Here is a 16,370-nt window from a genome sequence, read left to right as displayed (position 1 = left end):
CGTTTCCCCACCTGGCTTAATTTCGAGTATTACCATGGTAAGAAAGGGAGAAAAAACACCAAAAGAGACATGGTAAAAAAAAAACAAACCAAAACAAAAATGATCACAGATGCACTAGGGTGGGAAATGGGGTGGTCACACCATTCATCCTGGTAGTATGTGTCATCTAAATTAAAACCCTAAGCTTTGTACTAATGAGATGCTTTTGTTTGGAAACATCCTCTAGGACACCTTCTTTTTTCCACTGTCTGTACAGGGAGTTCAGCCTCCTAATTTAGACAATAGCAACATGGATCCTCCTCCCTCCTACACTGAATCCAATAGTAACCACTGCTTTGAGATGGTGCAATAAACGGATAAGCTGTGGGGGTTAGAGGATGTACTATTCCTAATGAAAGAAACTAAAGATCCCCTCATGCCCATGGATCACCATGTTTGCTGCACCATCTCAAAGAAAGCTATCATCTTGTTTGTGAAAGCTCAGTCAGAGACACTGGCATATCCTTACAAGCATGGGCTGAAGTGCCAATTACAGGATAGGAACTTTGAATTGCTGTATGGGAAGCTTACAGTTGAATGAATGGTGGCACATGAAGCACTCTTCTTGAAAAGCAGAAGGTTGTCTCACACATGCAAACCGACAGCAAGCCAAAAGATACCTCATGTATCTGACTGCATGGAGAAACCAAAAGCAACAAATCAAAGCTTGGCTTAGGCTAGCTGAGGTAACTGCTTCTCTATCACAGTGATTCTGAAAGTTATTTTGCTGACTGAAGAACACTAAAAATAGAAGTAATCCACAATATTGGATTTTTTTCCCATGCTTTTGGAGATTTTTAATATTACATTTCTGATAATTAGCTGGGTTATCCAAATTCTTTGCAGTCCTGATTATTAGCTAAAACTCCACTGTGGCAGAAAAATTGCCACGTGGCCATAACAGCAATGCCACTCATCTGTTGGCTAGCAAATTCGCCATGTCTGTTCCCTGATCCCCCAAAAGCATGCAACTCCTGTAGCGAGTAACAAGATTTTGACTATACTTCTCTGCATCTGCAGATTTAAAAGGAACAGAATAGCAGCTGAATACCTTGGTCACATCATGGTGAAAGTGAAACAAATTCTGTACAAAATCTACCAAGGATCTTGTGACATCCATAAAACTCTCCAGTGAAAACATCCTCAAGCCTCTCCTCATTTTCACAGGCTGAGTACATTACACATTCCTGCAATAAAGCCATTTTTTGTCATCAGAAGGCCATTTCAATTACATTGAACCCTTCCCTGACATACCATGTTATTTCTCCTTCACCACCTACCAACTTACCCTCCAGCTTACAGAACCGTGTCACCTTCTCTGGCATCAGCTTCCCGTGCTTGTGCTGGCAATACACCTCTGCAATCTCCTGCCGACATTGCTTAGTTTTAGAGCGGGACATGGCTGAGATTGCCTCTTTGCCAGTCACCTCACACTTTGGTGGTTGGTCGTATGTCAGTTCAGGGGAGCTATTTCCTTTTTTTTTTACATGGTGGTGCCTGGAAGACCTGTGAATTGCCTTCAAATTGTTGTTGCTGTTGCTGCTGCTGCTGTTTTTGACCAGGTCGTCACTGAACTGCACCACCTCATTGGAGTTCTTCCCCAGCAGCAAGTTCTTCTTCATCTTCTCCTCTTCCAGTTTTTTTCTCAAGTGCTCCTTTTGCTTGCTAAGGGGTTTTTTCACCAGCTCAGACTGGTGTTTTTGCCTCTGAGTCCTGGGAGCAAAGTTACTGTTATCAATATTTTCAAAGTCCTTGGGGACTGAATTTTCGTTATTGCTGTCTGTTCGCATTTTCTCTTTCGGTCGATGGGAAAAATATCCATCCTATAAATGGGGAGAAAAATTATACTCATCTTACTAAATATAGACACATTCCATGCAATACAAGCATTTCTTACATGAAAACATAAATAACAATCCAACATATTGCAAGAAATTCCCAAGTTAGAATCTGTAACATAAAGATAGAGCCAAGAGGCCTCTGGGCTGTGCGGACCACTACCACCTGCATCCCTCCATCATCAAGCCAGGATCCAACCCCCATCCCAGATGGAGCAGGGAGGTTTTACACAGGCTTGTGACCAATTACTAACCAGAGACTTCACTCTGACACTATTAAAAATCAGTGGCAAAACTGACACAGATTCCAGTGCAGCAAGAGCAGGTCCTACAATGCTTCCCCTCACTCCTTGTGTTCATGACCACAGTTTGGTATCCCAGGAACTGCCTCAATTCCTCTGCAGAAAGCATCGCATGACTTTGTAGCCTGAGCTTTCTTTCAGTAAAGTAACTGCTACAAACCAAGTTTAGAGTTTCTACATAATAAAACTCTGGAGAAGTGATTCCCAGGAATTGCACTGCAGCTTTGCCACAAGTGGGAAGCTGTGGCAATAACCAGCCCCATGTGAGAGGATGAGCAGCTACAGACACCCAGGCTTCATGCAGGGTCAGAGCCAGGCCCGTATGTCAGCATTTGGCAAGTACACAGACCATAACATTGCAACACTTCAAAAGTATCATATAAAGGAAAAGTAATAGATGTAAAACATTTTTCTGATGCAGAATAATGCTTTGCTTCACAATTTCATCCCTGCCTCCACCTATTATCATGGGAACTGGTCCTATCCCATCAGCAGCAGAGCAAGTTTACAACACCAAAGAAAAAGAAAGATTAACTCAGGCATCCTAAGGACAACAGAGAACATATCAATCTGCTTTAGAAAAGATGTGACAGAGTAGAACAAAACTGAAAGGCACTTATATGTGTATAGTATTATCAAACGGGAGTCTGTTTGATAGCAAGGGGTGGGTAAGGCAGAGCTATCTTTGCTCCAGCCACACAAACCAGCCCCCAGGCTAGTGGGGACACAATTTTTAGACTCATGGAGCAGGAAATATCTCCATTTATTAAAGTGTTCAGTAGCAGATTAAATCAATGGGGAATTGTTACTAAAACATCTGAAGACAAGAGTATAAATACTGATAGACTTTTTGAGTCTGTCCTGTTTTCTTTCCACTTGTGAAAGGTCTAACCAAAAATCAGAGGCTGGTAAATGACAGCATCTGCTAAGGATGATTGATGGGAGCCACTCCTATGAACCACCATTTGTATTCAAAACATTTTACCAGCATAAGCTAATTATGTCTCACACCTCTTCTGGGAGGAACTATTTAACAGAAGAAGGAGAGGGAAATAATGGCTTATCCAAGGCCATGCAAGGAGTTGGTCTCACTTTGACCTCTGCAGCTCAGCAGTGAGATTCATTAGATGTGGTTCTGTGAGCAACTGAAGTGATTCTCTCCATGAGCATCTCTAGCTCACAAGTAGCTTTAGCTGCCAGACATGGAGGCATGCAGAGTTGTTCTAAACAAAGACAAACAACGCACAAAACAAAATCCAAATGTTTTCAATCAAAATATGTTCGGGGAGAACATATCTATCCAAGTTTTAAGTCTACACATGAAATCAATTTTTTTTTTTTTTTTTAAGAGCACAAACAATAGAATTTTTTATAGAATCACAGAATTGTTTAGGTTGGAAAAGACCTTTAAGCTCATCAAGTTCAACCGTTAACCCAGCACTGCTAAGTCCACCACTAAACCATGTCCCTAAGTGCCACAGCTGCACACCTTCTAAAAACCTCCAGGGATGTTGACCCCATCACCCCCCTGGGCAGCCTGTTCCAATGCTTGACAATCCTTCCAGTGAAGAAATTTTTCATAATAACCAATCTAAACCTCCCCAGCACAACCTGAGGGCATTTCCTCTCTCCTAGAACTTGTCACCTGGGAGAAGTGCCAGATAACTCCTCTCTCTCCATCCTCCTTTTCAGGTAGTTGTAGAGAGCAATCAGGTCTCTCCCGAGCCTTTTTCTCCAGGCTAAAAAAACCCCAGGTCCCTCAGCCACTCCTTGTAACACTTGTGCTGTAGACCCTTCATCAGCTTCGGTGCTTTTCTTTGGACACCAAAGAGAAAACAAAAAATAGTTTCAAGACAGCCCTCATTCCCATGAATGATGAAACAAAAACCCCAAAACCAATTCTTTTCAGAGCCCAGCTCCCTTCACTCAGTCTGTATCTCCAATGTATCTTCAAAAAAGGACTGCTCCAAACCCAGCAGCAAACTGCAAATAAAGCAAGACAAACGTAAAACTTGCAAACATCATACCCAAAACATCTCCATTGCGGTGCCACTGCTCTGAGACCTCAGATGTTTGACAGCTGTCATATTCCCTTTGTTGTTCAGCCAACTCCGAAACCTCAGCTTAGTGATGCCACCTGTATATTTTCTCTTGCTTTATTTCATTGCTAATACAGTTTAAAGCACTTCTTATTAGTAACAGGAGTGTTCCACCATGCTGTAACTTAGAGCCAAAATACCTAGCCGCAACGATGGGGAAAAAAGATAATTGTCTTCTTCATTGAACTCTTTCCAGGGTCTCTACAGGCGATGCTGCAATAGGATATTTCTGTGTATCCTGGCAACATTCCCTCCCACAGCCTGACTGTTGCTACATTATTTTTCTCTTTAAACTAAAAAATTTTAATCCTAATCTGTACAGCAAATGGCATGCTGATGAAGGGGGCAGGAAGAGAGAGGACATTTCACTGCTGGTGTTTTTTTGTCATAATTCTTACTACCGACAAATGAGACACTGGCTAGAACCAGGGTGACAGGCACAAAGAGTGCACAGCCCTGCCCCACGCTCTCCCCTCCTGCCCCATGCAAACCTCTCAAAGGTGTCAGCATGAGATCCAGGCCCCTTCGTGTTTCAAACGACATCTGACATGACGCTTATGTGATGTTTCAGCTGGGACCTTCACTCTCCATATTACCCTCCCTGTGCCCATGAGTGTCTGATCAGGCTACACAGCAACCACAGGACCAGAGGAGCAGCTACAGGTGTTTGAGCAGAGCAATTCTGATGACCCGCAGAGCTGTGATGAAACCTCAGGAGGAAAATGCAAAGTAAACAGCAGATTTACTGGTGTATGGTTCACCTCTTTAAACTGTTTTCCTCCTTCAAGAGCTTTGCCCCCCTCTGGGAAATGAATTTCTAAGTCTACATGCTGGAATCTGAACAGACAAATGAATTTTAAATGCTTCAAAGGCAGACACAAAACTGAGTTTGGCTGTAACTCTTCCCTGCCCGCAGGGACAGTGAACACCACAGAGGACAGCCAGTGTCTGCAGAGACTTCTCTTTGGGAGGAGCAAGGACTAAAAATAAAACACAGTTGTAGAACAACTGTACCAAACAAGAGCTATAGATATACACTACAAAACAACGACATGTAACAAACACCACAGCTGGACAGTCAAAACCAGCCTCACGCCATCCCATACCTGTTGATGCAGGTGTTAAATACCACCAAAGCGGAAATCTCCATACACCTTTAATCTGCATTTCTGTCTCACAGTAACTTTCACCAAAGACAAGTGAGATTTCTATAGCACAATGATTTCAAGAGAGGATCCATACGTGACAGCAGAACACACACGGCTGAAGCATAGGGGAAATGAAGCTCGGCACTCTAAGCTTAAAACAGCAGCAGCTGCTGACAATAAATTGTGTTCACTTGTGAAGTTCAGGGGTACAAACTAAAGCAGCACATCTGGTTTTCAGCTGGCTGCAGGAGGATGGGATTTACTTGTGCTGCAATATTTCATTTTTACAGTGCTGGATTAACTGCAGACTATATTTGCCATGGATATCTAAGACATTCACGCCAGGACAAAGTCGTCCTATAGAAAGATGTTCTTGAAACCAGCATTCCTGATTCTGACAGTCCATGGGGCATACACCAGCTGGTTCACTGTTTCAATCATCGTCTTTTCCACCTCTTGTCTAGCTAGTTAGTAGCACCTCCTTATCTCTCTTCATGCTTGAAAATTACACTAAACACACTGAAAAAATGGAAGGTTATATTGGGACCAAATTAGAAGCAGAGAGCCTATTAATATAGCCTGTATGTATCCACAGTCTGAGATGAAAGCTGTATTTTCAAACCCACACCTAACACTACTGTGTAGATTTAACATCATCCACAGAAGGCATGAGAAAGTTGTTATGGAAAAGACCATTTTGGTCTTTGCAATAGAGTAATTCTTCCTAGAACAGACACCGATCAGAAGAGGCTCTGTCCAAAGACAATTCATTTGAGAGGCTACCCCATTAAAGTTACTATTACAGGTGTCAAACTCAACACATGCCACCCCAGAGCATGTATTTCTGTTGTGCTTCCAGTACGGTCCTGGGAAAACGTTCCCTTTCTGCATCATTCCATACATGACTCTGCAGCAACCCCAGAGTGACACTGGTCTCCCTTTGGGGACTAACAGCAAAAATTGTGCAGCCAGGGAAATCATGTCTGTAGCCCAGTACTGACCTACTGTTCCCACCACCAATGACAGTCATTCTACTCTCACAGAGAAGCACAGGATCAGGTCAAAGTAATTTTTTTCCCACATTTTGAAAGCCAACACAGTTCACAGCCATTATAAAGGAACCCTCAGAGGGTTTTCATCACTTGTAGCACTGCATTTCAAAGGTCAAGTGTGACACTGGCCGTTTATCACAGAACACAGGTCTAAGAAGGATTTCCACAAACAGAAATTTTCTGTCCTAACTCCACCTCAGAAGATACATGGAGAGGTTAACTGTTGAGTACTCAATGGCGAGAGCCCTGGCAAGGAGAGTTTTAATGACTGTGAGGTCTCTTCTGCATGTGAACACGCTGTAATTCAGCAACAACAAGCAAATACTCCCAAACTGGGAAGGAACAGTCTGTACCCAGGAGCGTGCATGAGATCATTGGCAATTACATACTGATGGTCATTGATGCTAAAAATAATAGTATAACATTAATGCAAAAATAACATTTTAAGCTCGGAGCCACGCATGCAATGAGAGTTTGAATTCTGCTCCAAGTTCTGCTCCTTGTTGAACACATGAGTTTTAATTCTCCAAACTCCACCTTCAGTGTGTTTTATCTGTCACACAAAATATATGTTCTTTGGTATATCTGCAACTCTACCTACAGTGAAAGACTATGGCTGTATTACTGACCAAGGGGAAATGAGGGGTAACTCCAACAAACCAGCATGTTCTCTGCGGGCTATCCCACTGTAAGACTAGAATGCACTACAAAACCATTAGGAACCAACTCACATAGTTTCAGACTGACCCTGGAAGGGTGTCTCCACCAACAGACAGTATTAGGCAGTATCACTGTTTCTGTAAAATTGAAAAAGCCAACACCAGACCAATTTCAAATCTGTTTTCAGAGAGACAACCTAAGGTGCATATTAATCAGCAGAGACAGACACCAGTGGCCCAATGCACAGCAGCTCTGCAGACAGCAAGGGCACACAAGACCCTGCATGGCTGAAGGATCCAACTCAAGACTCCAAACCACAGGGGAATTGCCCACAGCACTACTCCAGCATCACTGCTACTTATCTGCAGAAATACAGTGCTGCTAGATTGCTCCTTCTGTAGAGCTTTGTGAAGCAAGCTAAGGAAAACCCTCATCAGTTCACAAGGGCACACAACAAGAGCTCGCATTTATCTGCAAAAGGTATTCATTGCATCGTGCAGAACATTTCCTCCCAACAATAAGAAAATGCTGCCTTCTCAGGTAAAGTTATTCATTGTGCAATTTCCGTATCGAGGAACTCCTATAAATACTACACAGATGGGTGGACCATGTGCAATCAAGCCCTGAATGACAAATGTTCACACTTTCAGTTTATCTGACACAACTGATTTTCTCCCCGGCACGCGCAGTTTTTCTGTCTTTTAGTACTGAGAACATATTCTCAAGTTCTTCTCCTGGCAAAGCTCAGTACCTTAAAGACACAGCAAACTAAACCAGGAACACACATATGCACACACTGAGCAACAACAAAACACAGACTTTCCCTAAATACAAAGCACTGGACATGCTGGTCTTGAGGGCCAGGTATAAAGCAAACCCCTGCACGATAAAAAAAAAAAATAAATAAATATATATTTCTTCTCTCCTATCACATAGTAAAATACAGAACCATCACTGATCTCACATGAAAATATGCAATCACTGGGCAGCCTCGCAGGTTCACAAGTCCAAGACAAAATGAGCACCCAGAGCTGGTGCAAACACTTGTACCTTGCTGGGGTGAGCTGTGCCGCTGCAGGCTCCAAACCAGCTCACAGCTCATGGACAGCTTCAAAATCCTCATCATTTGTCAAAGCCTCAAAGAGCCCTGGTCAGTTTTTACAGGACCATCTATTTTCCCTGTCCTTTGACCAAGAAGAATTTAAACAGCAGTGTGAGGAGATGATTAAAACAAGTTTCTGCTCAATATTAATTACAGCTCTGTGACATATTATTTTGAAATGCTTGTTAATTATTCAATAATGATACCTTTTCATTGTCAGAGGAGGCAGAGGACGACATCTCTACAAGCAAGGGCTGCTCCTGAATTATTCGCTCCCTTCCTCCCTGCTTTAACCTTTGCATATTTGAGGGCTGTTTCTTAGTTGAAATCAAAACCTTTCCTCCCAGCAGAACTACAAACCTTATACTATGGTCTTCAGAACAAGAGCAGAAATAAATACTCCTCATGCTCCAGTGGGCTCCAAAATCCGATTTCACCCCATGTTTCTGAAACAGCTGAGCACCCGTCTCCCTGGGCACATGGCCAAACGAACTTCTTCAGAACAACAGTCCCATGGGCAGCTGCAGGCTGCCAAACTAGGGAGCACGGCAAGTTCAGCCCCACTGCTGATTCCCGAGGCCATCATGGGAAGCAGCTTCACTCCATTCTCCTTTTCTGCAAGAGTCCAAGAAAAACCATCTTTCCCCACCACTGTAAAGCAAAACTACAGGGCTTTTACCCGGAATTGTCCAAATGCTCACCCTTCCGCTACATGCACACAGCAGGATGGTCACCATCAGAGTGGTAACAAATAAAAAATAATAATTAAAAAAAAAGAAGTCACAGCAAAGAATTGCTAAGCCAGGCAGGAAAGCGGGTAAGATCCTCTCTTCCCCCTGCTGGACCAAGCAAGCCCATTCTCCAGGATGATGGAGCGTGTGGGGCTGACACCTTGCTGGCTCTGCGGGAACGCCAGGCACCTCACCTGCGTGCTACAGCCACCATGATCCAGAGCCTGAGCGTAACAGCAGGTATGACCTCCTGTGCTCAACAGCACAGACTTTGACATCCTTCAGATGCTCATTTCAATGGCTCAGAAGGCCACTGGATAAAAAAAGGTGTTTTCCCAGCCAGGGTAGGGCCCTGGGGGTACAAAACCAATTTCGGCTACAGTGCTCACCATACTGTTGCCTGCCACGTCTTTCAAACTACAGAACAACCATTGCTCTGCTTGAAGTTGCTGTGCAGCCACAGGGATGCAGACACCCAGCTGCACCACCAAAATGAACAAGGAATTGTGAACCTTAATGGAAGATGTGGGTGATGTATCATGAGACCCTTGGAAAACTAGTACTTTTGGCAGGTTTGGACAAAAGCATGGCCAAAGAGAGCAGATGGAGAAAAGACACCAGATGTGAATGGAGCTAAGTTTTTCCATATGTTTTTCCATTTTGCTGCAGTAAGTATGTTGTACTTTTAATTGTCAGTGGCTGAAGACTTGTGAGAAACATTTTGTGAGAAATACAAATTCTGTATTTCTCACAAATATGCCTGACATTAAAGAAGACACAAACGGTGAAAACAACTTTATTGACTTTGAACTTGCAAGCTGGTAAGGATGTAAGATGTAATTGTTTCAAATACAGTCCTTTCTGTTAGGTACAAAGACCTTAAGAATAAGCAATCATTTGGGTTAAAAGGGGGATTCTGATACTTGAAAAAGCACAAGTACTTCAGGATTCAGTGCTAACAAATACTCACAAGCACTGCTAGTCCCAAACTATCGTTACGCTTGCATTCAAGGCTGCAACGTAACAGATGGACCACCACAAAGTGTACAGACACAGGGGACCCTGCGCTGGAACATCTGCAATGGTAAGTGATTGGAGGACTGTTTTTCCCTTCCTTTCCAAAAATGTTATCGATGTTTTTTGTTTTTCCTTCACATCAACTTCAGCAGTGGGCTCCAACACACTAACAACATCATCATTAAAATATCATTCAGGTTGCTTTTTTCCCTTTTTGCATACATAACGTTTTTGTACATTAAGGAAAGATGTTCTGGTTTGAAACAGAAGGAAAAGAGCTTCAAAATTTTGGCTGTTTTCCTCAAAGAATTTTTCTGTTTCTTGCTAAAATGCGACTTGCTGTCAGAGTGATCTAGATTAGGGAGTAAAACAATATTGCACCCCTCAAAATTCCAGACAGATTTTCACATTTGCTCCGGCTTAGCACAGTAACGGTATGAAGAGCCATATTGTATTAACAGTAATTTAAAATGTTCATCTGGTTATTAAACAGTTTGGAACACTGCTACAGGGAGCTGTGAAAGCACATACCCATTGTATTGCCAAAACTGACAACTTTGTTTTCTGCTAATTTAAGCTTCTCAGGAAGATTTGTACTTACAAAGGAGGACTGACACCACAGGCTAGTCAAATTTATCCAGTCTGCAACAGAACTTGATTTATAACCAGTAACTGCCCCCACTTGACGTATATTGTTCCCTTTCAGTGATTAGCAGCTCTGGGTTAATGGCTGGACCTGATGATTTTAAAGGTCTTTTCCAACCTAAACGATTCTATGCTTGATCTCATTAACAGACTCCAAATGAATGCACACAATCCCTCTTTCTCTTGGCAAAGGTCCCTCCCAGTCGAATTCACCAACAGTAACACCAACACTGAGTTCAGGCAGGCTTTTTTGCCTAAATATATACATATACATACATATATATATATATACATATACACAACATGCATGCAAAGAGATTTCAGTGGCTTCCACTCTGCTTTGCAGTGCAGTGAGCTCTGCCTTGGTGCAAGCAAGGGAACCCACCCTTGCATGACACAACACTCCCAGGCAAACAAACCCTCAAAAGACCATTCACTTTGAGCAACTGTCCTGGAACATTTACCAGAGTTATTAAGCCTCCTGGATTCATTTCAGCTTAACCACATCTTTAAACAGAATTCACCAGAAAACTAGGAAAGACATGAAGGAGGGCTGGCCTGACAGTGCAAAACACACCTTCTCAGGAAGCTCAGGAAAACCCCAGAGGTTGATTTTCCTACAGCTACTTCCCAAGAGAAGGTGCATCTTAAAATCCTTCCAACAGAGTTCAGACTTGAAGGGGCTTAAAAAGTCAGCCCTTTCTCACAGGAAAGGTAATTTCAGTGAGTTTTACATTAATGACTATTAATTTGTGGTACTTGAACACAGCCCTCCAACAGCATTTGAAAAGACCTGCCATTCCACAGAGTAGCTGCAGATACTAATGCCCCACAACCCTTCAACAGGCATAGGTAGGGCTCCTGGTGCTATTCTCACTCTGTGACGAGAAGGCTTCACCCAGGACATGGAACAGCACAGCACAGTGTCCATGTCCACACAGGGCTGGACTCTGGGCTTGCACAATGACACCTTCTGCGGCATGGCATGGGATGCGGGTAAGGTCAAACCTGGTACAGCTACTTAATCATCTTTCCTGGTGGGTTTTTTTAATACTGAAATGAAAAGTGATGTTGCGGTTTTAATTTTACCAAACTATAAAACCTTGACAAAGGTGCCCCACAGAGATCATATATAAATAACTAACACTAAATAAATGTAGGAGTAAAGCTCAGTCATTTGAATGTTCAGAATATGGACACGATACCCACACTGAACACACACCACCAGCAAACCTGTTCATCTTTTTTTTTTTTTTTTTAACACCTTCCCCTCTTAGTGACCCACCCCATCAAAAATAACATGGCTAATCTGAACCAAATTCCTAAGCTTTCATCTCTATTTCTTTCATCCCAAATTCAGCCAATACACACTTTACATCTTTCAAAGCGGTAGTAAACACTTTAAATTGCTTCCTGGTGACTTGCTATTAACAAGATTCCAACTAAATTCATCTGGAGGCCTATTCCAACTCCAATCTAAACAATCTCTAGCAGCCCAGGGTGAATTGCTGAGACACACAATAGGATCACTGGCAGCTATAGAAATTAAACATAATTAAAATATGGATGGAAGAAAGCAAAGACGCCCTCACACACAAATGAAAACATCCTTCTAAAATATGGTCAGTTTAGCACAAACATATTCAGCCTTAATTAGGTAGAAAATCTATTTAGATGAATACAATGAAAAGAATAATAATGAACTTCAGGATTACATTTTGTTACTTGAAGGGAAAAAACAACACAAATAAATGGAAAGTAATTGGAGCTTATTTAATAGTCCCAGACTATCAGCTTGAACAACTATAATCATTAAAGACCCTGCAGTGATCTTCTACTGATAAATGTTGTTAAATCAGAATTACAATACAAGCATGAAGAGCAAAGCCTATTAACATGAGCAGCACTGAAAGAAATAGATTCATTCACATCTTTTTTCATTTGCCCATCATCATAGGAAGTCTTTGAACCAAGCACACAGGAATGAAAGGTCTTCATGTTTCCTCTCGTTTCAGGTGAGACCAAAATACGAACTCTTCAGGATGTGTGCTGACTGCAGAGGACTGCAGATAAGCAACAGTTATCCAGTGCTGAATACATGGCAACACAAAGTTTGGTGTCATGGGGCTCAAATATATTATCCTGTATCTACTAATTGAAATGAGCCAGACAGACCCTTTCATGCAAGGGTAGAGCACTGCTCCTGGACCCTAAGAACCGTGAGGGATATATGGGCATGTGACCCAGTGACTGCTTGCTGGTGAAAGACAAACTCTACTTCTACTATTTCATTTCTACCCATGGAGGCCAGGTTACTTCTAACCAACTCTTCTCTCCCCTGCCCATTCCCCAGAACAGTGAGAGATACCAGTGTGGAAAGACTGTCTCTTAGTCTTCTGCCTCCAAGGACTGCCTCAAGGTGACTGTCCTCAGGAGCTTTCCGAGAGCAACTCCACAGCTTTCTGTGCAATTCTGCCTGGCCCTCCCTGCTGCGCTGGTAAAGGAGTGACCCTGTGCAGGCAGGCACATCTCTCACAGCAGCCCTGCACTGGGCAACAGGGAAATTCTCTCTCTCCCCTACCAAAACTACACATGGTTTCAATTCCAAACTGAAATTCAACAGCTGAATTTTCTGCCCAAATAAACTGGTATGATCACATAGGTTCATGGGTATGTGCCAGTGCTAAGAGATGATTTAAAAAATTACCTTTTCTCTAAAAATGGAAAGCTTTAGTGTGGATGTCAATCCTGGAAGGTGTCCTGCCCTCATCATGGAGCAGATTTCCAGACTCGGGAAAAGAGGTTTTTAGATACTGCTCTGTATCTCCACAGAAGGTTCTTCTGCAAGATCAGCAAGTTACGTTAATAAAATAAAAACTGAAAAGGCCAAATGAGAGTATCATGGACTCTGTCACCTGCCTCCTTAGCTACCCTGTCAGCAGTACAGCTTTCCTGAAAACTCAGCCTGGGACCTGGCCTCAGCAAGGGTTGCTTATGCAGTACTGAATTCTCTGTTCTTGCAGACATATTCATTAAAACTGCTCATTTATATAGCTCTTAACAGCATGATGAAACATGACAGAGATTTGGGGTCAAAAGATGTAGCAGAATACAGATTTCCAAAACCAGAAAAAGATGCACCTGAAGTTCAAAACCTTGTCATTTTATTGGCTCCAGGAAAGAGCGTTCTACGATTAGTAGAAGCCATCAAAATTTTTCCAGGAAACTGACCTCCACCCTTACTTGAATATTTTGCAGACCAAATCGTTTTTCTCTATCACACTAAACACTCTGACTACATTGAGCCAAACACCAGATTGTATAGTGCCCTGCTTTCTTTAGCCACACAACAGCTTTTTGTTCATGTTGTAAGCACAGTGCTGTCAAAACGGTGTTTTGTAATTGCACTGCATTTAACAATGGTCATATTTCTATAACCTACCACTTACAATTATGTCAGAAACAAGGAACCACTCAACACAAAGTCAATGACCATATCCCAGCATATACACATCCTCAACTAACAGAATTAGATCAACAGCACAGCATAATGTTAACTTAGCTAGTCACTATTCACAGACTATGCCGTGCAAAGAACTCAAATCACAATATACTCCATTGTTTTAACTAACATTATTATGTTAGAGCATCACAAAACCACTTCATTCTAAAGGGCAACCACTGGCTTTGCAACCATTCCAAAGGTTTATCTACAATCAGCAGTTTTTTCATGTAATCCAAAATAAACTTTAACCCAGGGACTTTAAGGAAGTGTACCAGTTTCTTCCCTAACTCTTGGGCACGTTTCAGAGTTTATACTCAGTCCTCCATCCTATGATCCTGTTCTGTCTTACAGGTCAAAACTGTCTTCTATATAAGCCCAACAGAGTATTGCTGTTGAGATGTCTTCTTAAGTGAGGCTTAAATGATTTTGTTTCCATTTCTAATACTATAACACATGCTCACTCACAGTTATATTAATATATACTTACATGTATTTGCCATTCTAACTCCCCACCTGTGGCATTTACCATTCCTAACTATTCAGTGAACTACAGTTATGGTTTGGACGTCTACCATGAAACCCTGTCCCATACAGGCTGCGAACAACTTGCATTCTTCAGCATTTTTCCCAGAATATCTCCTCTTCTTCTCCCAGTGATAAACTGCCACTGAGGAAACCATAAATAACTGTTAATAGTATTTGATCAAAATAGCAGCTTTGGGCTGTATTACAAAGCCATTTGCTTGCTCAATCTTGAGCAGAGGAGCACATATGCATGTTAGCAGCTCCGCACAGTGTGATCTCTCAGAACTCATCCATAAGCAGTGTGAAAAACCACACGATTAACTTCAGCAGCATGAACATGAGTAACCTCTAAATTGCGTATTTAAAGGTTTGATGGACCAGCCTCTTCTACAGTAGTAAATTTCCTTCATTAAAAAAAGAATAAAATCTACTGCCATGCAGAGAATGAAAAGTACATCTTGTCTGTCAAGTAATTCTTGTCTGTATCTCCCTATTCTAAAGCAGCAAAATCATGTAAATTGAGACTGAAAACTTTCAATTTGGGTCTACAAATAGATAATGTGTGAACTGCGCCAAATTTACCTGAGATTTTGATGAATCATCTTCTACGGCATCAGCACTGGTCCAAAAAGAAGCTGTGTGGGAATATAAAACTACCAATACACAAAAGTGGCATTGTTTCCATTTAACCAGAATTAAATGGACAGCGGAACTTGCAGGATGAAGTTATTACTTTCGGCTTTCTAACCAGTTGCTCTGTGGTCATCGGGATTATTTTTTTTTCTTGATTTTGCAGTACTTATCAACTCCCAACAAGCATTGTAGTATGGTGAAAGGCAAAGACACCTTTCAGTCAGCACCCTTGTTTACAAAGACAAGCTGTTAGCGATACCACATATCGAGCAATGCTTTCTCTCCCAGGGCCAATAGGAAATTCAATCACAGCTTCCCCTCTCCTTTTATATCTCATTCCTGGTGTGCAGGACAGATTTTGATCTTACACACATGGGACAGTTCTCTTTTACAAGAATATTTAATAGCATACAGCAACCCTAGTATACATACTACTGTAGAAGTACCTTTTAGAAAGAAATTCCTGAGAATGTTCTGCTTGCTGGAACAGTTTCATTTACAGAGACAGCACAATGACAAAGCATACATCATCCTATGTGTATATTCCAAAACATCTATTTCCCATTAGTATTTTTACTATGTCAATCATACAAATAATCAGTGACACCTGGCAAGTATAATGATATATATTTACCAACATAATAATAATGCTTCAGCAGAGTAATATTTTCAAGGGTTTGAAATTAAATAAATCTCTCTCTCAAATCTTATCTAGGATGCATGATCTGCAAAGATGCACAGAAATCAGCCTACGGGAATTACTGGTAGTACAGATTTGAAGCTAACAGTTTCTAATCTGTTGTTTGTAAGGATGGATATATCAACAGCTCTACATGCAGCAATAGCAATGAGAGACATTCACACACTGTGTAGCTTTTGTGATGGGTGCAGATGAAGGACTGCCAGTCTGGGGGCTCTGGCCGTCTGGTTGGTGCTTTCTGTATATCCAAGAAAAAAGACAGTTATTATTCTGTCTGTTACCTACTGCCTCTCAGTGACATAATGCTGCTAGGAAAGAAACAAATTCAGCAAGTTTCCAGACTCTGGATCCTTGGGCACATCTGCCAGGCAATC

The 16,370-nt window shown here is 41.9% G+C and overlaps 1 protein-coding gene across 6 annotated transcripts in view; it reads right to left on the bottom strand.

Annotated features, from left to right (window-relative positions):
* Positions 1-16,370, bottom strand: part of XYLT1 (xylosyltransferase 1) — a 205,275-nt gene that overhangs the window by 102,378 nt on the left and 86,527 nt on the right. For all 6 annotated transcript variants that reach the window (XM_065684209.1, XM_065684210.1, XM_065684211.1 and 3 more), the window contains one exon: positions 1,328-1,862. In XM_065684209.1, the coding sequence (XP_065540281.1) occupies positions 1,328-1,862 (535 nt within the window). The remainder of the gene's footprint in view (positions 1-1,327; positions 1,863-16,370) is intronic.

This window comes from Lathamus discolor, chromosome 6 (genome assembly GCF_037157495.1).
Source record: "Lathamus discolor isolate bLatDis1 chromosome 6, bLatDis1.hap1, whole genome shotgun sequence".
NCBI lineage: Eukaryota > Metazoa > Chordata > Aves > Psittaciformes > Psittacidae > Lathamus > Lathamus discolor.
This window is presented reverse-complemented; position numbering and strand designations above follow the sequence as displayed.